The following is a 24,845-nucleotide window of genomic DNA, read 5'->3' as shown; positions in this document are numbered from 1 at the left end:
ACACCATATCTCAACATATACCAGGTACAATCTAAGTAAGACTCCCGCTCTTTTAAAGGGGGTTATAACATAAGAAATACTGTAAGTACAACTCAGAACACCGTTGATAAATACACATGTGCTTTCACACAACATTGGAGAGAACACAAAGTCTCTCTTTAAAGAAAAGTAACCTTGAATAAAGATTCCTCTTTCATAGCATAGAACAGAATAGAAAAGGAATACTTTATTAGTCCCAGACAGAAAATTAAGGTGTGTATCTTAATAGCGATGTTTATAGCAGAAACAATCAACATCTAGAAAAAAAACAAAAAGGGAATTCCCACAAATACATTTACTTTCAAAAAACAAAACAAAAAAAAAAACAAAAAACAAAAAAAACAACAACAGAATTTTCAAATTGAAGCAGGTTAAACTAGAGAAGCCTGTTATTTTCACACAAAAGTTTCTTAAGGCAATCTTCACTGGTACTGTTTGAAATATTGTAAGATCAACCATCCCTTTTTAAACTAATCTAAGCCTTTATCTGACAAGCCTTTGAACACTGACAGAAGACAAGAAGACGACCACAGAAGTCAGAGGTTCACAATTTTGTGTCTGCTACAGAGCTACATAGGGAACTTGAAGAAACACATGAATTTACATGTATGTGGCCAAAACCTTGTTAGATCTACCAATTTACAGTAAGATATTTCCTGGACAGATTTTAGTCTTAGCTGGATTCTGATGGCTGACATAGACAAATATTTTAGGAAATTTTTATTATTTGAAAGAAAAAAAAGTTGTGGATGTATTACTATGCCAACTCACCAGAGGAGAATATTCCAGATATAGGAATAACATTACAGCATTATACGGTCATGGTAAGTGCCCTATGACTTACTGCCTGTTGGCAACACAAAACAAGTAAGCATTATTGATCTACATGGACTTTTGGGAGATACTTATTGTTCTTTTGTGGTCCATTGACAAAGCAAATGGCTAACTGATTGAACAGGGACTGAAAATGAAATGGCAGGATCTACCATCCCTCCATAACAAATACAAAAAAGAAATTAATAATTAAAGTAACTGTGTGAATGGCAAGAAATGGCAATCAAATTATTTCACTTAAATGAACAAATCAGTTCACCCATGGTCAATAAGACAGGGACAATGGACAGTTTGCGGTAAATCTCAGACCTAACAAAGAGTCCCCACTCACCATATGGGAGTCAGTTTACCTTTTTTGGAGTGTGGGTGGAAGTAAGTGTCCCCAAGGAAAAAAACCCACACATGCACAACCCTAACCCTCACCCAAGAAATGCAAACTCCACACAGAAAGGCAGAAAGCTAGGAATCGAAGTGGAAAGAGCCTCATAGTGACAGTGCTAAACAACATATCAGAATATAACTGCTTTGCGAAGAGTTTGCGTCGTGGGGGGCTTTAATTAATAAAGTCCACGTGTGAGATTTCTCTCAAACACATAACTTTCTTAAAAAAATATCCAGTCACATTTAATCAAAGAAATGTGAGTGAATAAATATTATAAACAACAGAGTTTATGATGAAAATGATCCTGGCTTTGGACTTTATAATATAAGATCAAACAAGTCAAATAAAAACTGCTTTGCTCTTGATATCTTTGGTGTTCACACAGCCTCAACACTCTGTCCCTCTCTCTCTCTCTCATGCACGCTTTCCTGCCAGCTACGAACTCTCACCTTAGTTTACCTCAAACACAAGTCCCTTAACAGGCTTACTCAGTACCACTTTTCTTTTCTCAGTCAGCACATTTTGCCTCATCAGTGCCTCTCCCCCACTGTCCACTCCTTCACTCGTGAATCTTTTCATGTCTCCCTCACACACAAGTGCAAACACAGACACACAAAACTTTCTACCTACCTTGCATCCAAACATCAAAGATATTGTGTTGTTGGTGCATGCTACTTTGCAGTGGCACAACATGTGGCTAACGTCAGCTAGCTGGTCCCGCGCTGGGGGGGCATCCTAGGTTTCACACACGCATTTCACACTCATTCACCTCAGCACACACTCACACATGCACGCACACATGCACATGCATGTGTTATGTCAACCGCGCTCCATCCCTTCCCACAACTCCCCACACTGCCCCCCCACCTCTACCTCCGCCTGCCCACCCCCAACCGCCTGGCTACGGTCCTCAGCTGTGGCGGGCCAGCGTCCTCTCCCTCATGCTCTTCTTCGCCTTCATCATCTTCATCAGTGTAATCCTCAGAGCAGGTCAGGATGCGTGGAGCAACATGGTCACTGTCTACCCGTGCGTCAGCATGTGTGTATGTTTATGTGCTGGCACGTGTGTGTGTGTGTGTGTGTGTGTGTGTGTGTGTGTGTGTGTGTGTGTGTGTGTGTGTGTGTGTGTGTGTGTGCGTTCTAGTGTGGTGTTGCTCAAAGCATCTGTAGGTCAGTGTTTCTGTGTGTGTGCATGAATGGATATGTGTGCATGTATGCCAGTATAAATGTGTTCTGTCTTGTCCTCTTCCTCTGCAGCAGCAGTCCTAGTCCTCCAGCTCTCCTCTGTGTGTGTGACTGTTTGCCTCTCTTGTTCATCGCTTCCCTTCTCTCTCTCCCTCTCTCGCTTTCTTTCCATCCATGTTCCTCTCTCTCTCTCTCTCTCTCTCTCTCTCTCTCTCTCTCTCTCTCTCTCTCTCTTTCCCCCTCTTCCCTGCCTTGCACACTCTCCCTCGGTTCGCTCCAGTGCCTCGCTTGGACCGCCTCTCAACAGCAAGATCAATGAGAGATGGGCAGAAAGAAAAAGAAAGACCTGAGACCTGCACTCAGAGATGGAGGGAGGACTAAAAACATGTCATCTCTCAACCGATCCCCTCATACCCCTTCTCTTTTTTCACCTCCCTCTCTTTCTACCTGCTGCAGCAACGGACTGCCTAATACAGTCACACAGCCGTAGGCACACAGAGGGAACAGGAGTTTGGTATTGGTTCAGTATTAAACGGGCTGGTGAAAATTGAATTGACCAAATATAACACTGATGGAGAGGGAGCAATGAAGAGACCAAAAGAGCGAACAAGTGAGGCAGAGGCAAAGTTGTTACATCATCCAGAGTCAAAAGTCATGAACTCCTAAAACTGCTCACACAGAGCGATGAATAGGGATTCAGTGGACATTGACACACACTGATTTGCTGCTCCAACTGATTTTGCCTTTTAAACCACAGGCGTCACTGATGTTGATCATGTGGAAAGTTTCCCATTCAAACTTGCAGAGGAAAATCAGCTTTTCACAGTGTGTATGCGTGCGCGTGCGCGCGTGCAGCTTCAGGCAACAGCAAAATGTTAGACATAATCCATGAACTCCGATCCTAAGAGTTTTTCATCACGTAGCAACAAGTACCTTTGCCACAACTTTTTCTGTCTACAGAGTTGAGGTTCATATTCGAAAAACATAAAGAACACAAAGGTGCAAATTTTTGACAGTTTCAGTCAGTGGTGAATTTATAATTTCTTCTGTCAATAGCTGTACAATGTTGCAGATTCTTGTGCATTAAAACCTCGCTAAAGCTGAAATTAGTGGAAATTAGAATAAATGACAGGACTATCTTTTTGGAAGTGGACAAAGGTTTTTTTGTGTACATTTTTGTGTCACATTGGAGTATTGATCACAACTTATTTAAGCTTTGAAAGACTGCTTGCTAATTGAGTTCCAGAAAAGACTGATTTATGCTACAGCAGTTTAATAACTACGAATTCTCTTCAGCAATAAAAACAGCATTAATCAAGTTCATCATTTGTAATCTTGCGCATGTAAGTAAAATACCAAACAACATAAAACACACAAAGTCAAAAGTCATTATAAAATGTAAACATATATAAAAATGACTTGTCTGCCATATTTAAAAAGAGAACATGTATTTTGGGATAAAACATCTATCCATTCAATCACCTTTTATATCAATTTATCCAGTCGCCAAGCCATGACAAGACAAACACAAGGAATTTATGATTAGCAATAACTCTCACTTGACATTTGTCGGACTGTGGGAGGAACCTCACTAAGCCCTACACACCAGGAGAACATGCAAACTCCTCACAGAAAGGCCCAGAACTGAGTTCAAACTCACAAGCTTTGAAAGCCCATGGCATAAAAGGAATCATCACAAAAAGCTGAATAAACTAAAGAGCATTGATTTGTCAAGAAATTATTAAATCCAATGTCATTAGACAACAGGTTGCAACAAGAAGCTATTTCTTACTTTACGAAAACTTAGTGATTGCTCATGTGTAACAATTTCATTTAATATAAATAACTGAACAATCTAACCATGTGAGATATATTATAGTGTAGCCGTTTATTTTTGGATCAAGCTGAGGATCAGTGAAGGCTTAAGGGAGCTAAAGGGCAGAGGAAGTCAAACAGTCAAAGCACACTTTTCATCTGAGATCCTTGATGCTGATGGCTGGGCCATCTGGAGACACACACACACACACACACACACACACACACACACACACACACACACACACACACACACACAGATTCCATACCTTCTGGGTGTGCTGCACTGACTTTCAGTAACTTCCTTTGCACTTAAAGGTGGATGAATTTCCTTTGTTTTGTGCAACAATGCAGCACATCTTCCCCTGAAATTCAGGGTTTTATTCATGGAAGGTGCTTTTTGTTCTCACTAGTATGCCAAGTCCCACAATGTGCATACACACACGCACGCACACACGCATGCACGCGCTCACGCGCACGCGCGCACACACACACACACACACACACACACACAGCCACAGAAGCCTCTCTGTGGTTGCTTGTGCCATCACACCTCTACGTGAAAATAAACAACACAGCATGAAGAAAGACAAAATTATGTGGGTGAGATAAACAAAGGTGATTTTGAGGTCAGTGGGGACAGTATTATGAAATGAAAACAGATCAGAAAATAAGTAACAAGCTGATACCACTGAGTAATTTACATTTATAATAACAAAATAATCATTACAAATTTGAAGACTACTGATAAACTATTTTGAGAAGATCTCCAAATGTACATAGATAAAAGATGCAGGGATTCAAACCTGGGGAAGCCAATTATGTTTGGAAGTTGATGCAGGTAGACAAGTTGTATAAATAATGCAATGACATAAAGGGTTATTCTAAGCACAGCAAGGCTTTATCTTCTTCTAAAGAACACACAAAAATGTACAGTTCAGAAACTTGGTGAATGACTTGCATAATGTTTGAAAAAATATTTGATCTTATTTCTGATGTTTTTGTTACACAGCGTCCATCTTTCTTTGTACAATAGGATATAAAATGTTCTTCAGGAGATGAGCAGCAAGTTTTAGTATCTGCAATAGAGTTTCAGACACATATATTTGAGTGATTGTTCTTGTTTTGTTTTTCAGATTTTTTAATATAAAATTTTATGAGTATGAATTATCATTTTGTGTGTGGGTGATTGACTGTCTTCATAGCCAAGCTATGTCCAATCATCTGAGCCCAAGCCTACATAAAAGTATGGAAAATGGATAACGTGAAAGAATGAATAGATGAATAAATTGATGAGTACAAAAATGGATCAATTAATGGTTTTGAAGCCGAATTCAAACAAAACAGGTTTCAAAAAGCATCTGTTGTGCTGAATGTTATTATTTATATATCATCCACATGTTGTATTTCTTCTATTGAAACAAAGAAAATAATATTTTAGGAATGGAGTGAAGGATGGGTGAAGGGATGGAATGACAGAGGCAGATAGACAAATGGATATATGTAAGATTGACTGCACAGTTAAACGTGTGAATTTGAACAAATTCACCATCAATACATTATCTTTGCTGTGTTCATTGAAGGTTACATGTTGGTGACATTGTTAGAGCTCTTCGATCTTTAATATATCCTGATTTTTCTGATTTTTCTTTTTTTTTTGTTTTTTTGTTTTTTTTGTTGTTGTTTTTTTTTTTTTTTTGTATGATGAAGCCTGCAGTCTCTAACTTATTTCTAAATGTAAGCACAATTCTTTTCAGGACTTTTAAGAATGGCAAATGTAACAAATAGTACTTCCTTCATGATATCAAATGAATAACTGAATAAACACTTGTTTATTATGCTGACATTATTGTGGAAAAATCCACTCTGTCACCCGCAGGCAAAGTTTTCGTCAAATATTTTATACAGAAACTCAAATCTGTCTTCTCAGATTACAGGCACTGGATTTAGCACTGGCACGAGTGTTAGTCCTCAGAAAGTCTCGGCTCTCATGATGAGATGAAACCAGCTATACTGTGAGCCTTTCTCTGTTTGGCAAGGAGCAGATGGAGATCAAGCTGATGTGTGTGCATACTCACAAAAATACACACATACATTCATACATCTGGGATAGCCCCAGGCACTCTGGATCATATGGTTCACAAATCATTATGGGAGGGTAGAGAAGGAATCAAATGTCATAACAGACTATTTTACTTAAAGACAGAAAGAAATCAACAATAGCTGTATGACAATGAAGAAATAAATGACAAATAGCAGAAACCAAGCGGGGAGGAGGGGGAGAAAGAGAGAGAGAGAGAGAGGATGCTACCTCAGAGCCTAGCAGCCATGTACTACATGTTAGCATTAGTAGGTCAGCCAGCACAGAAATAACTACTGTGTGTGTGTGTGTGTGTGTGTGTGTGTGTGTGTTTGTACGTACTCCCTCCCAGCCAACCACTGTAGATTCTGCTTTCTGCACGCTGACCAATTAAAAAAGACTCCATACATCAACAATTCAAATCTGCTCACGTGATCAGCTTTTACCAGCTGAGTGTTCAGCTTCCACATGAGTGAATTTCCCTCTACATAAATACGTATATGTGTCATCCACTTACTAAAAAAAGCAATGTGAGGACACTCATGCTCTGGCTGAAATCTGAAAGCAACAAATATCATGCAACAGAGAAACATTAATAGATGATTATTTTTTTTAGTATTATTTTATCATTATTAGAAAAGGGTTGTGCCTACTGCCTGTGCAACTAAATGGCACTCATGGCACTGGCTTTAAATCACTGCAGTGGACATGAGGATGCATCATTATGTGTTTGTCATACAGACAGTGCCACTATGTGGCAAAACCCTGGCACAGCAGCACATGGATAACGTTCCCTAAAATATTGATCCAAAAATTAAGCACGCTTCATCAGTAATATGCTAACAGCACCTTCATCAGGCCATCTGAGAAAGTAAAAAACACAGAAAAACTAATAAGGAATAAAAAATGAAGCTTTTTCCATCAAATTAGGGGAACAAATCCACGCGCTTACAAATTTGGATACTCCAAGCTACTCTTAGCATTTGTGTACAAAGGAAACATTGTGCTGTTGGACAACGCAATCATCTTATCACAATGTGAGCATACACTTAAGAACTTCTATGATTCTTTTGGGTGTGTGTGTGTGTGTGTGTGTGTGTGTGTGTGTGTGTGTGTGTGTGTGTGTGTGTGTGTATTCATTTATTTGTATGGAGCGTGTAAGAGTGTGTATACCTTCACGGAGATTAGGCATTTGCCTAATGGGATAAGCTGCTCTTGCAGTGCCCAGGTGTGACATAGGTTGAATAATTTAATGTTGGCTGGTATCTTGATTTCTTGGCCATTTTATTCAAGAAATACATTGAAAATTGAAAGACAAAAAAAAAAAAATCTGAATTTGAAACTGAAAATAGAAAAACTAGAAGATACGAGAGCTGCTTCATGTCTGTTGCTATACTTGTTGAGTAACTTTCCAAATATTGAAATATTTCCAAACTCAAAATTAAACAAAACTACCTACATCAAGAACGTTATTAATAAATACATTACGTCTCAAATATATTGAAAAATGCAGGCTAAGTTTTGTAAAACAGCAGCTGCGAAATGTTCATAAACATGTTTGTAGAAGTATATTTTAACTTGAACAAAAGTGACAACTGAAAATAAATTGCTGATGCTCATCAGGCTGGACAAAATAACAAATATGCCTCTAAAATGTTAATTCAATAATCCAAGATAAAAATACAAAATAAAAGAAAAATAGATTGTCACTTGAATTTATTGACAATGAAATGTCAATATGTGAGCAGATAAACTGTAGTAGGTCTTTCTCCCATTGGTGAATGGAAATACAAAGTTATTGAGTACACCATTAGGAGAAGATTTAACAAAAATAGTATGGGGTGTTATGTGAGGAAGAAAGGGCATTATGTGTATGATGCAAGGAGCACCCATACTCTTAACAGTGGACAACCTGAATGTGTGCATATATAAAAAAAAAGCAAAATAAAACTGTGTCTGCATCAGTAGCTGATAGTCTCATCTCTGAAGAGAAGCCACTGGCGGCGCAGTACGCCCCACCAAAGAGCAAAAATAAGACCAGATTAGAAGTGTTAGGTTTAAATCCAAGTGTCATGTTCTGAGAGAGGATATTTATTTCTTACATCATAAGAATGGAGCACGATTATGACAATGTTCATCTCAATTCGGACTTTCTATCAAAGCTTTTTTTTTCCCATCTTGACATTATTTGTACGGTAACTATTCATTTGAAACAAGACTACCCGATTTGAAATGGACTGCGAAACTCAAATAACATTTTAATATACTTTGTTTATCGCTGTCATTGTTGGCTGCTTTCACCTGTTTTACCATAACTGGTCAGTGATTGGAGAAAAAAAGTTTTTAAGAAAAAAACCTTACTTTAAAATGTGAAAAGTCTTACTTCACAAGATTTCCTTTATATTCTGCAGTTTTTATTATTCTAAAAGAAGAAGTCAAGCATTACTGTAATCAAATATACTGTATCATTAATATCATTAAACAGTTTTTTACATGTTTTGCATTTGGGACAGGACACTGTCATATCACTGATAGAACAAAAATGTCTTTATATTACTTAAAAAATGTGCAGTGTTGCTATATATAACGAGTCTTCAGAGAAAGTCGGTCATGCAGCAAGGCAAATATACTGAAAATTCAACTTATGTTTACAGAAGAGGAAAGTCAATATTTTGTGGTAGACACAATTGTAACCTGACCCTAACACAAAAGAAATGCTGTGAAAAGGTTTGGTGCAAGCTATTCATATGATTGAGCTAAACATTTTCCTAAAATGAATGTGTTTCTCTAAACACATGGGCAGGACTGATTAACACTCATTGCACCTCAACTCAACTCAACTCAACTCAACTCAACTTCATTTATAAAGCACTTTATAACAATCACTGATGCAACAAAGTGCTGAACATAAATAGACAACTCATAGAAATCAACCAACTATAGTTACTGAATGCATCAGCTTGCTTTTTTTCAGAGCTGCGCAACAAGTCTATCAACGGCCTGTTCTTATGAGAAGACATCCAGTGTCTTCTCCATTGTTTCTTTTAAAAAAACAAAACAAAACGCAGAGCCACCACCAACTTCATGTAAATGCACCCTCATGTAACTGTAAATGCACAGTTACCATTTATTAGAATGTTGATGAATAAGTTTAGCTGTTAACCGCTGAAGACTGGGACAGGTGAAGTTGGAAAGGGAAGCTGCTGCTCGGATAGCCGCAGCCGTTGCAAGCAGCTATCATTAATGTTAAAGATTTAACCTGTGCCCTGAGACTAATTCCTCTTAATTACTCATTTCCCCCTTGGTTGTCTGCCAGCCTGTGTGCCTCCATGCACTTCTACAGCAGGACACCACGAAATGGGCATATGAAAAGAAATAGGTAGGCATTAAACTGTGTTTTACTCAAAAAGAAAAAGAATAATAATAATAATAATAATAATAATAATAATAATAGAAAACAGGCTTAAACTGGTCAAATAATGTGGGGAAAGTAAAGCATGCTAGGCTGCTTTGTAAATACATAACAGGAAATGTACCTCATACAGTTTATGCATATTTACTGAGCAAACACTCACCTGTGTTTGATTTATAACAGGCTTTAAAACTAAGTTATATTGTGTTTTTTTATAGACATAAATAACAAAATTGAATGAATGACATTATTTGTAATCAAACTGGTAACACGGAGTGCATTCACTGTGGTGCAGATTACGTAATTTTAATCCATACCTGAAACATAAAAATAACTAGTCTTTTAAATAAATATAATATAAATGAATATACATTACATTGATTGCAGATGGAGAGCAGCAGTTGTCCATTTCCACATGTAGCCTGATAGAACAGTGAGCTCCACTATATGTAAGGCAAATCCAGAGACCTGCACACTTTTCCAAGTTCTTTACGAGTGTGGGTCTTGCAGATCCAAGGGTCTCATGCAGTGACTCAACCTGAGACGGCACCCTACGCTGGTGTGGTAGTCCCGTTGCAGAGGCGTGTCTTAGTGCTCAGTTGGCCTACAGCTGCTTGACGAGTGTTCTCCGTCTTCTCCTCTGCTCTCATGCCTTCTCCGCTGATTAATTTGTCAGGCGTGACCCGTCCTCACAGTTACATCACAATGCCAGCTGGACAGTTTCACAGATGGATGGGTCAGTGGAATGAAGTGGCATGGAGCTCTCCGGCAGAGGTGAGTTAAACACCTTTGCCTTTGTGCGTCTGCCTCATACTTTTTCCTGTCTTTCCTCCTCTTTGTCCATCTTAAAATAGCCCCGCCTCTGTAAAGTCTATTAGCAGCCTAAGGTAAGCCTCTTAGAGGAGACTCCTGCTCTCTTGGTGCACAGGAGGCCAGTGACACTGGGTAAGACCAAACAACAATTGCCCACTGATAAAACCAGGGTGGGACTTAAGACTGGATATACCAAGGAAGTAAAGAGGATTGGGCAAGATAGAGAGGGAAATATTGATGAAGAGCAGAAAACCCCAACTACACGTGTGTCAACAGTCTTCCCAAGCAGGCATATTTACACACATCTGCTATCACAAAATGACACAGAACAGTATTATTTCTTCATTTCCATGTGTGGATTATGCTACCTTTATTTTGGACATTAATTAGATTTTTAAAAATCCCTGTAAGCTGCAATTTCTCTGACTCATTGATGCGGCTTAACAGGATTAACACCTGTAGCTGATACAAACTCCAGAAAGTCATGTTGTTCAGTAAGAAAAAGTTATTCAAGCAGAAAGAAAAACAATGCATTGATACATTCTCCTGTGGTAATCCAGCAGTTCTGGGCTGTGGGAACACCCTCTGTTACTTTAATCCATTACCTTAATGAGATAAACAAGTTTAACCAGATAAATGTGAGATGGAATCCCTGCAGTCTGTTTGTAAATCTGCCAAAAGACTGCAGACTTATTTGTATCTGGGAGCATGTGTGCACTAACACTTTCTATCCTTCATCAGATCGCTGTCTTAAATGAGTATTCACTGTCTTTTTAAAGGCTTTGTTGTTGTATTGTAAACAGGTCTTGTAAACTTTTTTAGGTCAGATACGGCGGGGAAAGGCCTTCATGCTGTCTAAGAGCCAACTCAGAGTCTCTGATTTCCTTTAATCCATTAAAGAAATGCCAAAAATATCATTTCCACATTAACTTGTGGGAAGCTGCATCCAGCAGATATAACTTTGTTCTGTACTGCTTTATTTTTTCTCTGTGTGTGTTGATACATTAAAACATTCTATTCTTTTTTTTTAATAGATGTGATACTGTGGCTGGCCACTTTAAACAAAGCCAGTGTTATATTCATGTCTATATTTATATTATACTTATATTCTGTCTCCGTTTCTGACAGTCTCAACTGTGTAAGGTTAATTGGTTAAATCACATTATAGAAAGGTAAACGACAGTGACAATGACAGTGTCTTCTTCTGAAAAGTTAATAATTAAGCTAAACAAAACTTCTTACATCTGTCAGCACTACAGCATCACCAGCGTAACTGCTATAAAAATGTGACTGATACTGCTGTTTCCCTCACTCTTATAAATTGTTCAACTGCCGCAAGCAGGAGGTAAAACATTAAACCGTTCTAGTAGAACACATTCGTAGTTCACAAACAGTAGTTGTCAGTCGTATACGGGAATATAGTGAACCAGACTTTTCTGTGTGCAAACGGCATAACCAGGATCTACGACTAATTTTTGACAAACAGTAAGGTTGGAACAGGATGGGACACCAGTCCATCACAGGGCGAACACACACACAAAACTATGGACAATTCAGTACAATACGGATGCAAAGGTGAAACATTTAACAGATTGAACCAGCAGTAGTTTACCAAACCCCACCCTGACATGTGTGCCATGGTATCCACAGTTCTGTTTTAGCAAAATGAATTTTTCAATACAATGTAACTTCTCTTAAATTAGACCTTCAGAGCTCGGAGAGTATCAACAATTCATTTTACTCTTACTAAAACATGCTATATACTTCTTGAATAGCCTTGTGTTTGCAATTACACATCTATTAGAATTAAATAGTAAACTTAAAATGATTTTATTTCCATTTTATGTTACTATACTGAGAAACTGAGAGTGTGAAAAGTGTTAGAGTGTTGTGAAAAGTGATAGAGTGACGGTTGTTTGAAATGTGATCTAATAAAGTCCAGGTCAGCAAATAAACAGCGATATGGTTGTTACCGACTGTGTCATACAGACAGCATTTGTTTGCCCACCAACATATGTCTTCTGGCTTAAGACCTGTCAGTCAGTCAGTCAACCAGTGCATCAGTCCTCTACCTACACAGCCAGTCAGTCAAGTCTTCTGAAGTGTGTGTGTCCTATCAACCCAGTTTCCTGTCTCTCTGGATGTCACATGTTGTCAGACCAACAGCCTGAGCAACAGCTCGGCATTCCCATTAGAGTCGCTTGACTAGAGCAGTCTCCTCCTCTAAGACGTCACCTCAGTTTGTCCATCACAAAATACAACGGACGAACTGTGGAATAAGCAACCAGTGACCCACTATCCTCAGCAGATTATGTGCATACACATGTTAGTTCTCAAATATCTACCAAATCAGTCTTGACAGAGTTTTTTTTTTCTGTTCCTTTTTTTTTTTATGTTTTAGATGTTGCTGTTCAAATTTCTCCCCATGACAATCACATGCTATGTTGATGACAAATTACAATGTTAACAAAATAGATTTGGAAAATAAGAGTTGTACAAAATGCACAAACTAGTATTTAAAGAGATGATGATGGTGATGATAATGATGAAGATTAAAGGAATGAGACCTATTTGAAAAACAAAACACTGATCAATTCAGTAAGTAAATTTAACCTGATGATGTATGATCAAACTGTCCCATCTCATCCTATGAAGTCCTGATTTGATTCAGCCTCGGCACCATGCTCGCTCAGCTTTGCTCTATCGAGCTCTGTTCTTGTCTCTCACCTTCGTAGTGAGGATGCAGATGCAGTCCATCCTCATCGGTCCAACTGCCAAACTTTCATCGAAACATCCTCCGAGGCAACTTTCCAGTTCCTCCACTCAGTCGCTTGTTGCTCTTGGTGGCATCTCTCTGCCGTCTGGCTGTCTCCGTCTGCGCTTTCTCCGCTCTTTCTTTCATCCTCAATCTCTCTCCTCCCTGTATCATTTCATCTCCACCTGTCCTTTCATCAGAGCAGCCAGAATGGACCTCTTTGCTAAAACAGAGGCCGACTCAGAAACATGGCAGCTGTCCCGGTGCACCTCCACCCTCCCTCTTGTTTTCCAGCTGCTGTCTTGGTTTTACGGCAGCTGGTAGCCACATTTTGACCTCGAAGAGTGCATGGCTCGGAATATATATCGGCACGCGCACGCAGACCACGCTTAGCACACACACACACACACAAAAAAAAAAAAGCAGGCAAACATCTAGAGACAGGCACAGAAATGCATACACATGGATGCACAGGCAAACACTTACACATACAGACACACACACACACACACACACCATTGTATATTCCACACACGCACACATGCACGCACCCACACACACACACACACACACACACACACACACACACACACACACACACACACACACACACCACTCTGCTGTTTTATCAGGTCAGGTCTCTGTTTGGCAGGAATGGGGGTTACACTGAGTGAACAGTAACAGCAGTATAGCAATACATGCTCTACTTTCAACTTTGGCTGTGTATTGGTGAAGTCTGAGCTCCATGTGCAACCGAGAGCAGCCCACAGAGGTGGGATTTCAATTCATATTCAAAGTCAGTTTGAAATATTTACATATATTGCACCTTGTGTACTAGAATAGAAAGTGGAATAAGATTGTTTGGTATCAGAGCATATCCACATCAAACAAGAACACACAGAATACATCCAGATATTTTCTCCTCCTTTTCTAGTTAGCTATGTACTGAAACTGACAATTCTGTGTCCTTATGCTTTCTTTCATTGCTGAAGGCTCCAACTGCACAATCAAAAACAAGTGTTCCAGCAACATGCTCGTACCACAATCTGCCATTGTTTATTTTGTTTTTACATATTCCAAATAAAGCGGCAACAAACGACTTAGGTTTATAAGAAAAACATCTTAAAATACCTATATTGGCTCTTGTTGTGTTTTGAAACTTTGTCATTTTTTAAATGATACATACTATCATTATCATTATTAATGTCTCCTATGGCTATACACACTTTCACATCAGTTATGTTCATAAAGTATTTAAACATTGTATCAAAAGGTATGTCATTTACCTCACTTCAAAAAAAATGCATGAGCAAAACAAAATCCGATCAAGTTTGAGGAACACCATGATTGCTTTTAGATTTAGTAACAAAAACTACTGTAATAAGCAACCTATATATGGTATACTGAAACAGTGGGAAGAACAATCAATGCAATTAATTAATTGACAGCCAAACAAATCAGCTTCACTCCAACAAAACCATATAAATACCTAAAATTCTTATCTAGAACCAGCATCAGAGTACAAAGTGCAAGCAGTGGTCAAAGAATCAGAACCACAGAGTTCACTTTAATTCAAATTTTAACAAGCTGAACAAGACCAAATCAAGTGTTCAGGCTCTGTGGGTTTACTCTGGAGTCTCCACCGAGCAGGAGAATGTGACTGAACTGAATTGATTCTCTTTCTCAAATTACACAATGAAATGTAAGCCAGTGCTCCAACACTGCCCATCTAATTAACCCAAAACATCCACCAGAAACTTCTCAGAGTACTCACGGCAGAGGTGGCCTCTTATAACTTGTTTAAACAGTTTCACTCAATATCAAAGCTATTTTCCATAAGGTTTCGTCATATCTGACAGTGTGTTAATACCACATGTAATCTCTAGTCCTGCGCTATTTACTGTATATATTAAAATATTTGAGTAAAAGTAACAGTGTGGCATGTAGCAATGTCTATCTGATATGTGCACTAGTAGAATAAACCCTTCATTTCCAAATGACAAGATGAAAGTGTAAATATCAAACTGAGAACAGACAAATTGCAGCAACTTTCATAAAAAATCCCTTTGTAGCTAAAACCAGACACCATCATTTGGGAAAATCTTAACCTGTTTCTGACACGTTTTCGTCATCTGCTGTATTCGCAATAGTGGAGAAGCAGATATACACATATTTATATTGACTACGTTAGGATCCTCAACAGAACCACTGATGATCACAAACTAGTCAACGTCAGCTATCTCCTTTTTGTTATATTAATCTGTTGTGTGCCTTTGTTGAAACATCTTGAAGAACACCTGTTTATGTATTGTTTGTCTGTCCAAAAACTTTTCCCTTTTAAACGGTGACACGTTTGTAAGGACCATGCTTTTTTGGGTTGAGCTACACAGTTGAATGTATGAAATGAAGGATGATACGAACTGGAGTCTGACAATGTAGAGGAATTTTATGTTTAGTTGTGCCAACAGCTTTACTGGATCATAGTGTGAAGAACAAAATGCTTTTCTGATCATCGTCACAGGCAGTTTATATGATGCATAATCCATCAAAACTCGGCAGCCAATGAAAAACACAAACATTTCCTGGTCCTTGCACTTCTGCCGGTGCTCAAAGTGATGAACCAACAACAGCGATCACCCAATTTTGGAGAGGAGGTAATCTGTATCTCACCCTCCTATTAACAGCAGAGACATTTCCCACAGGTTTCCTCAGGCACTATCACAAAACAGCAAGACATGTCTTACCTTGTTGGGGGTCAGTGGGCTTGTCGATGGCCTTAGGCCGACTGGGCCATAGCTGGGACTAGTGGAGGTGACTTTTGAGTGCCCAGGGCTGGTTGGACTGGGAACAGATCAGGGAACAGAGGTTGCATGAAGGTGAACTCGCCAAAAACTGTCAGCTATTATTTAATTCTCTCTATATCCAAATGCATAAAAGCACCACTGAGTGTTTCACAATGTAAATACCTGTCACTTCACCAAAGTGACAGCTTCATATTTAGAGCTGTATATATTTTTTTTAATAGTCAAAGCAATTGACTTGAGGGGAAACTCTGCTTGCATACAACAATACAAGTAACAACAGCGTTGTCAAAAATGAAATAAATCAATTTATTGATTAATTACAGGTAAAGGTACGTAAGTAGCAGGGATTTTATTGACTTTCACTGCAATGCATATTTATGTTCAAAGAACATTTTCAGGAAAACAACAATTTGTAAAATATAAATATTTAAAACAGAATAAAACAATTGGCTCCGAAACAAGCAGATCAAAAATTCAAAATATCAAAATTATGAGCACAATAGACAAATTATGAGTTTAATAGTAAAGTGGAATAGTAGAATACATGTGGAGTATCAAAAAAAAGTTTTAAAACGGAATCTAAAAGTTAAATCAAACTTCCAAATGTCAGTAATGTCAGTATTTCTAATGCGCTACTTCATCCTGGCTGAGTTTTTCTGCAGCAAAGTTTAACTTTCATGAACTGCTTCTGGTGCATTTCAGCTTAAGAGAAAAAGAAAAACGCAATGTCTCGAGAATGCCAAAGTACCTAAAGCACTGCATCGCCTGATTTTCTCATAAGTTTGAGAAGTTACTCCATTCTGCAATAATGAAACCATGCATTTATTTGTTAATATGATGGTAGAACTTCACATGACCTGTCTTATACTGCCAGGCAGAGTTCAAAAGAAAAAAAAAACAACTGATGAAGTAAAAACATTAGGTGGCAGATAATTTCTGTGATGTGTTTTATCTTGAGCTCTTTTCCTAAAAGTTTTAAATCAAAACAATGCCAAAGAGGAGACTACTGTGAATATATTATTTCCAAAGCACAGTCTCGTTAAAGCTGAAATGTCGTTATAAATCTTGGTATAAGTTCTTATACATGATTATACACTATTATAATGACATGTATGAAACATTATATTATACATATATATTATAAATGCATTATAATGTCTTATGCATGTTCTCTTAATGCATTATAAACTAGACCTTCATATAAAGTGTTACCCTATTATTCAACTGACTTTATGGAATTGGTGTCAATACATCTGTACTAAATACAATTACATGGTTTAAACCCTACAAATGCTGCTTTTTACTTCAGTATGAAGTATCTTGTTACTGTAAGCACATTGACATATTCCGTCATTTCACTGCATTTGGAGGAAATAGTTGAGTAACATTTGTAACTTTGTAAATATCGAGGTGACTTTGAGGACATCTGTTGTACGTGGTAACTGTTTTACGCTCAGTTAGGGTAAACTGAAGTCAGATCAGTTCATTAAACCCAAATGAAATCAACACACCGTAGGTAACAACATCAGCCTCCCTCCACAGTATCTGTGATACCTGCGACCCGAGCCATTAGCGGATACTTTAAAACATTAGTCTAACAGTCAGCTAATGTGCTACAGCAACAGAACAGTAATAGTTTCCCAAAATTCCTTTTTTTGAGCTCAAGAAAGAGAAATTGTTTAATTTAACACAAAAGTTATGTTTATGTGCAACTAGTTACTGTTTCTTTCTTAGTGATGAGTAATACAACTACTTTTAAAAGAAGTAACATAAATGTCATTAAAGCTCGTGTCCGGAGTTTCCGTTCGTCTTCAATGTACGTATCATTATTCAAGAGGTCAAATGTGCCAGTCTGGTTCGATACTATAATATAATGTTGGCATAAAGTAATATAAAAATTTATTTATGAGCTCCGCCTTCGTCTCATAGACCCCCATGTTATCCGAAAAAGAACCAGTCAGCCTTCACTAATAAATTTCGAGCTTCCGCTTTGTCGTGCTGTCAATCAACGTGTGCATGCAGCCAGAGAGTACGCTCACTCACCCAGGCAGAGGTGAGTGAGCTCACCAGCAGCCGCCCCGGTTACCTTGGATATATCCATTGTCTGCTAAACATCCACCATAACAAGCTAAACATGAAGGACTCGGAAGCACTCATTTTGACCCCACAGGTAATGCGCGTGCACAATTAAAGGGGCATGGCTTGGTAGGCTAGCTCACGAAAGCAGAGGGAGGGCAGAACCTCAAGATGTTGGACTAAAAAAACCTCTCTTCTTTCAAAACTCCGGACACGAGCTTTAAGGATTAATCTTAAGTTAACTGCACAACACTAGACATACCTTAGCTGGGCGCCTTTAGTGAGCTGTCCTGTGGGACTTGTGGGACTTGTGGGGCTTCGGATATTGAAGGAAAATTTTCCCTGACTGGGACTGATGAGACTCGGGCTGGAAGTGAGTCCATCTGATCCTGGGTCTTTACTGATTGTAGGAGCTGCAGAGACCGTGGCAGCGTCAGTGCTGCTGCTGACAGCAAGGCCTGTGCTTGGAGTGGAGCTGGTTGGAGTAAGTTTCTCTGGAGTGGTGGGAGGGACAAAGCCTTGGATGGTGCTGGAGACAAGGGCTGAGACTGTCACCAGGTTGCGGTCAGGTGACACAAGGAGGGTTTGTGGAGTTGTTGAGCTCTCTGAAGGACTTGTGGGAGTAAGATTTGTCTTCGTTCCATTAAGGAATACTCCAGGAGATGCTTTCATGGAGCCCGACGGTGATTTTATGCTATTCACTGCAGCACCCGGTGAAGCGGCAGCAGAAGGAGAAGAGGGTTTAGAAGTGTTTGGTGACAGAGATGTGGAGCCTCCAAGCTGGACAGGAGGAAGAGGAGCACGGTATTTAACCTTGCCTGGCTGAACCTCAGGTGTACTGGATGGTATTGTAGAGGAGGATACATTTGTCGCAGGACTTCCTGATGAGACCGGAGGTGCAGGGGCAGGGTACTTGATTGACCTGGGTTTGGGAGCCAGTGGTTTGTGCGGTAGTCCATCTGAAGGTTGGGGGCCCACAGGATCTGTGGACGGCTGTGGCTGAGACACTGCTTCTGCTGACAGGCTAGAGGAGGATGGTCCTTTACCAGGTTCCCTGGCCTGTTTTTCAGAGCACTTGCTGTCTGCAAGGAGGGTCAACTCATAGTACTCCTGGATATCTGGAGAGAAGACAGGTTTTAGAACATTTGCAAAAAACACATGCATGATTAACTGGATAAATGAACAATCTTTTTCATCTTTTGGCTGCTTTCTTCAATGATTGCCTCAGTGGATCATCTCTCCATTTTACCCTATCCCCCACAACCACACCAACCATCTCTGTATCCTAATTCATTACAATCATGATTTGTTTATTCTTTCCTGGAAACTCACAACATCCTTTAACCTGTATCCACCATCTCTCCTCAGCACATTTAAACTGATTGTTTAAAGATTTATTTCTTTTTGCTTGTTTGATTCATCTCAATGGAAACTAAACCCCCCACTTTAGATTTGATTAAACATGATCGTCACATTTTTAAAGCAAAAAACATCAACTCAACAAATCATTCATTTAAAATATACAATTTATGGAAAACACCAATGTTAATGTTTGTAAAACTATTTAAATTAGAGTGAATTTCACTGTCATGTCATCAATTAATTATATTTATTACAAAATGCATAAACTGGATCTTAGACACATATAATGCAACAAGGACCTCTAGTGGAGACCTTTGGGCACTGCCACCACATTTCTGTAGGCTTTTCCACATACAATCTGATCCAATTTCATATTAATTTTCAGACATACAAACATGGACAAATAAAAATGCAACTGTCAAAATCAGAGGTTTTGTTCCTCCTTGTGCGCTCTGCAGGAAAATTTACTTATGCAGTAACTCATATTCATTGTGAAATCAAACCAATGACTTTGGAAGTGATGAATGAAATGAAAGAAACTGGGGGGAAGAGGAACATTATTTAAATTAAAAAAGTAACCATAAATCTGTATGAATTTCTACCAGCAATAATATATGGACATCCATAGATACTCATCACATATAACCAGTAGTAGCAGGAAAACCTTTAGTGTTTATCAAACAAAACAACTCTCCTATTCCATAACTTTGTAACAACGGCGACAGCTCGGTTAAAGGTCAAAGTCACGTGAAAAGCAGGAACTCTGGCTCATATTTAGTGAACAGGACATACATGCACACACAAGCATGCACACAAAACAAAGCTAAAAGTGTGGGTGGGGCACAACACAGGCGGGAATGGGGACTAAGAACCAGTTTGTCATCATGCACATACTCATACAAACACCCACACCTGGCTACAAGGAAAGTGTGTATTCTGCTCTGTGTACTCTGATACAGCCATGTCAGATGTAAACCCGAATGCTCTGATATCAACTGGCTGAAGTGCGACAGCAGAGCTCAAGCCTGATTCAGATACTGTGACTGTAACGGGAGAAAATCTCACTCACCCCACACTAACTTTTTAATCTATGACATGCTGGAAAGTGAGCTCTAATACTTCTAAATTCAGTTAGAGAAAACACACAGACCAATATGTAATTTAACTTTAACAGGCTAAACAAAACATTTTTTTAATACTTCCAATTAACTGGAAAAAGTTTGTGTATCTTGAATAAAGACTTTACTTTAGGCTTAATTTATCGTCATCAATCTCCCACACTGCTTTACCAAACTTCGGGTCGCTTTGGGACTGGACCTGATCCCAGCTGACTATGGGTGAAATCAGAAAACACCTTGGACAGGTCGCCAGGGAAAAAGCAGCAAAACACTTCGGAACCACAAATTAACTTCAGCTCCACAGGCTGTTTTGATGTATCCCCAGCGTGCACAAGGAGAACATGCAAACTCCAACGAGAGGTCTTGAAGCCCAGATAAACTGGGAGTGTGTTGTAACTCTGTGCATGCAGCACTTTTACCATATGCATAGTAATTTCTCTGTTCTATCTGTAACTGGTTATTTATCTCTATTATCCTGTGCGTTATAGCCTTTGTGTTGGTAATACAATTTGTATTACTTTTAATGTAAGTAATTTTTGCCAAGTAATTATCCATTTATCAATTTCAGTTCAGTGTATATGTATATACGCTAATTGAAATACATTTCTGTCTCTTGTGAAAAGGGTAACAAACTGCACATAAAAGCAGTGAAATGTTTTTCAAAGTTGTTATAAAAAAGATTCATTTTCCAAAGACAGTAAATTGCTCAACTGGTACATCGCCAGCTCATTTCAAGCATAACAGAACCCAGAAAAAGTTCCACAGCACGTAACAGTTGGCAGAGTTTCTCACCAAGAAGAGCAGTAAAGAGTTGACTCTGGAAGACACTGATGACCCTGTCCAGAGACTGCTGAAGCTGCCGGTCCTCCTCTATGGCACCCTGTTTGGTCCGGTTCTGGTTCTGCTGTCTCTGGTCCAGTTTGGCTCGGTACTGCTGCAGCAGCTCCAAAGCCCGCTGAGCATCTAAGCACATACCAAAAAATAATACACACATCTTATCTTTCAAGAAAGAATACTTTAAAAAAAGAACAAACAAAAAAAGAAAACTCCTGGCACTTTTAAGCACATGGGATTAGGTGCTGTACATTAAAAGCCTTTATTTCGAAAGGGGATTACTGTGGTTATAGCTGGTCTGGATCTCACAAGTCTTTCACTAGATAATAACAAAGAAAAGATTGAAAGTAACTCAGTGCATTGAGAGAAATGACTGCTTCCATTCTCTTTGTCCATTAAAAGTTTAGAAGGAGAGTATTCAGAGAAACACCAGTGAACCTGATACTTCTTCCCACTCCTTTCAAGACAAACAATCAGTTCTTATTTTATTCACTATTTGTTCCGTGAGATATCTTTAGGTTGATTATTCTGAACTATGTGTTTAATTTTGTACATGTTCAAAATAAAAGAGAAATTAAAAAAAAAGTTTCAAGGAAACAAATATTCTTATATAAGCAACATCCAGAGCTGAAACTTTATAGTTTACCAATTAAAACTATAAAACCCATAATAAAAGTTTCTTTAAGATTTTTTTTCACGTGTATCTTTCTGTTCCAGATGTTTACTACAGCTGTGCTGTTATCTGTTACACCATTTTATACCAAGCCTTTCGTTTACCCTCTCTTGTGCAACAGTGCAAAAGACAATGCAGTTTATGGAGGGGGCATTCCTGTTTCCCTCAACAGCTGATCAAACCGGAACCACAGACAGATCCATCACTCTCCCAACTTCACACAAAAATGCGTCAGTATTTACACCTGCATTAAAAGCTATGCAGAGCCAGAGATAAATGTTCTCATGAAGCCCATTGGTATTTTCATTTAGGATAAAACGCTTACGTTAAGAGCGCGCACTTTTCCTATGTTTGCTGCAGTTTTTCAGATGCATGCAGAGAACAGAAGTAGAGCTTTAGGAATGAATTTACCATGCCATCTTACTAATTGCTTGAACCTTTTATCGTTATTTTCTCTGAGTTGCGCATATTTGCCAGTGCACAACTTAACAATGAGTTGCAGGTTTTTGTGCGGTAACACGAGGAGAGGAAGCGTCTCGCGAAGCTGAAGCAACAGTGTTTTAAAAGTGAGCTGCTGGGGGTCTTCTCATGGAATAAACCCGAACGTGTCGAGGAGATATCTTAATCAGGACTGAATACTGACAGTTTACGGTGTAAAAAAATACCATATAAAAAACACATTACCTTTCTGTCGCACAGGCATGGTGACACACCGAAACGCGCGCAGTCCTCCTCCGGGCTTCTGTCCGGGACTGCGCGTCTGTTATTACAGATGTGCGCGTCCGTGTGCCAACACTGACAGGGGCTGCAAACTGTCACCACAGCAAGCCAAACACACCAGCATGAACCTTCCCCGTCAAAAGACACACAGGTTAAACTTTTCAAGTCTTAGAAAAACCCGAGAGAAGCGATGGTGACTTGAAGCCGTGTCAGTCGCGGCCGCGGACTTTGTTCGCAGAGCTGCAGCCTGTTTCTTTCTTGTTTTCTTTTTTTATAGCCCCTCTCTTATCTCTCACTTTTAGTCCTCCTCCGCCTCTCTACGTGCGCCAAAACTAGTTCTACATTTCTTCATTCAGGTGACTTGCTGTCTGACCGGTTAGGCGGTCCTGTGGGAGGGGATCTCTCTCTTTCTCTCTCTCTTCTCTCTCTCTCTCTCTCTCTCTCTCACGCGCACACACACACACACACACACACACACACACACACACACACACACACACACACACACACACACACACACACACACACACACACCACTCCAGCAGGTCTGAGAGGCTCTTCATAAGAAGCTTGTGTCTCCAGCAGGTATTGTCATGTTAAACGCACACTGTAGCCGATGGATAAAAGCCTGCTCTATTCTCGGGTCTGCACTGGATCCACATCCAATGGTCCGCGAGTAACTGGGAAGTCCCACTTTGGGAAGTCAGAAAATTCCTACTACCTGGCTTCCTAGTGGAAATAAATCATACATATGAACATTGTCATACGGGAAAAGTCCCATTTGTGTTGTAGAAGCAACATATTGGGGAATCAAGTTGATGCAGATGAAAATTTTTGACAAACAAACAAACAAATAAATAAATAAATAAATAATTCAACATTAAAATAATGCAGTGTCTTGTTTTCAAGATGTCTGTTTCCTCAGTACTTTTTTTTATTTCATTCACTTGTCAATATCATTGCTATGAATACTTCTTCATGAAGTTAAACTGTTCTTGTGAAAGATGCGTGGCTCAATGATTTATCTATTTGAATTCAAGCAATGCTAAAAAAAAAATGCTGGAGGCATACTGGAAACATGTTTTGATACTTGCAATGTTGTGATGACTTTAGTAGTCCGAGGATGTCATGTCATTCAACATGAATGCATTGGCATCTAAGAACTTACATTGCTTGATGAAGCACTTCTAAAGCAACCTGGTTGATGTTTTAAATATGAAATTGTTAGATCTCATTAGTCTACCCTCACAGTTAGCTTTAAAAAAAACAAAACAAAAAAAAAAACTTACCATACTTCTTCTGGTTCCTGTTTTCAGTCTTGTTTCAGAAAAAAAGAGTGTATTTATGATGTTCACAAGCATGGGCACACATAAAAAAAACCAGCACTCTGTGAGGTTTGCAAAATGTAGCTTCCAATTGAAATAACACAAGTGTAATCCCATCAACAGCTGAGGAGATTGAATCCAAAATTGGTTCAAATTCATTGCCATGACAAACAGTGCATCATGTTTACTGCGTTACAATCGCTGTCTGTTCAAAATAGACTTAGACACATTTAGACACACTGTGTTTCACTGCTTCTGGATTAAAGGTAGACAGTTATAGAACTGGCTTTTCATAGTTTCTAATGGAAAAAGGTGAGTCATTGTATTCGTGTTGCTGTAAAAGCTCCATGTTTCAAAACCAGCTGAACAGTGACCAGTAAGGGTGGGGATGGAAAAAAAAACATGTTTTTTTTTTCAAATCTGTTGCAATTAGTTTCATAATTGCAGTGAAGCATATTTTCCCATCATTCTCCAGTATGTTTCAGATGTTTTGAGGCAGAGAGGAATACTGCAGATTAATAGAACAAGCATCAATGTTCAGTCTGTACTTGCATCATAGCACTGAACAAGCACAGAACGCTGGTGTTGATAGTTTAGTGCACCGAGGGAAAGCAAAGG

General features: G+C 39.0%; 1 protein-coding gene across 4 annotated transcripts in view; it reads right to left on the bottom strand.

The window, feature by feature from the left end:
• LOC115381725 (discs large homolog 1-like protein) overlaps window positions 1-23,189 on the bottom strand; it is a 114,830-nt gene extending 91,641 nt beyond the window's left edge. For 2 of the 4 annotated variants that reach the window (XM_030083299.1, XM_030083300.1), the window contains exons 1-4: window positions 22,867-23,188; window positions 21,468-21,638; window positions 18,458-19,313; window positions 16,060-16,156 (exon numbers count right to left, since the gene is read on the bottom strand). In XM_030083299.1, the coding sequence (XP_029939159.1) occupies window positions 16,060-16,156; window positions 18,458-19,313; window positions 21,468-21,638; window positions 22,867-22,885 (1,143 nt within the window). In that variant the 5' untranslated portion in view covers window positions 22,886-23,188. Of the gene's footprint in view, window positions 1-16,059; window positions 16,157-18,457; window positions 19,314-21,467; window positions 21,639-22,866 lie in introns of all 4 variants that reach the window. The other 2 variants (XM_030083304.1, XM_030083301.1) reach the window with 2 other exon arrangements.
• Between the last annotated feature and the right edge of the window lie 1,656 nt (window positions 23,190-24,845).

Source organism: Salarias fasciatus, chromosome 23 (assembly GCF_902148845.1).
Source record: "Salarias fasciatus chromosome 23, fSalaFa1.1, whole genome shotgun sequence".
Lineage (NCBI taxonomy): Eukaryota > Metazoa > Chordata > Actinopteri > Blenniiformes > Blenniidae > Salarias > Salarias fasciatus.
The sequence above is the reverse complement of the archived record's forward strand: the minus strand, read 5'-3'. Positions and strand labels throughout refer to the sequence as shown.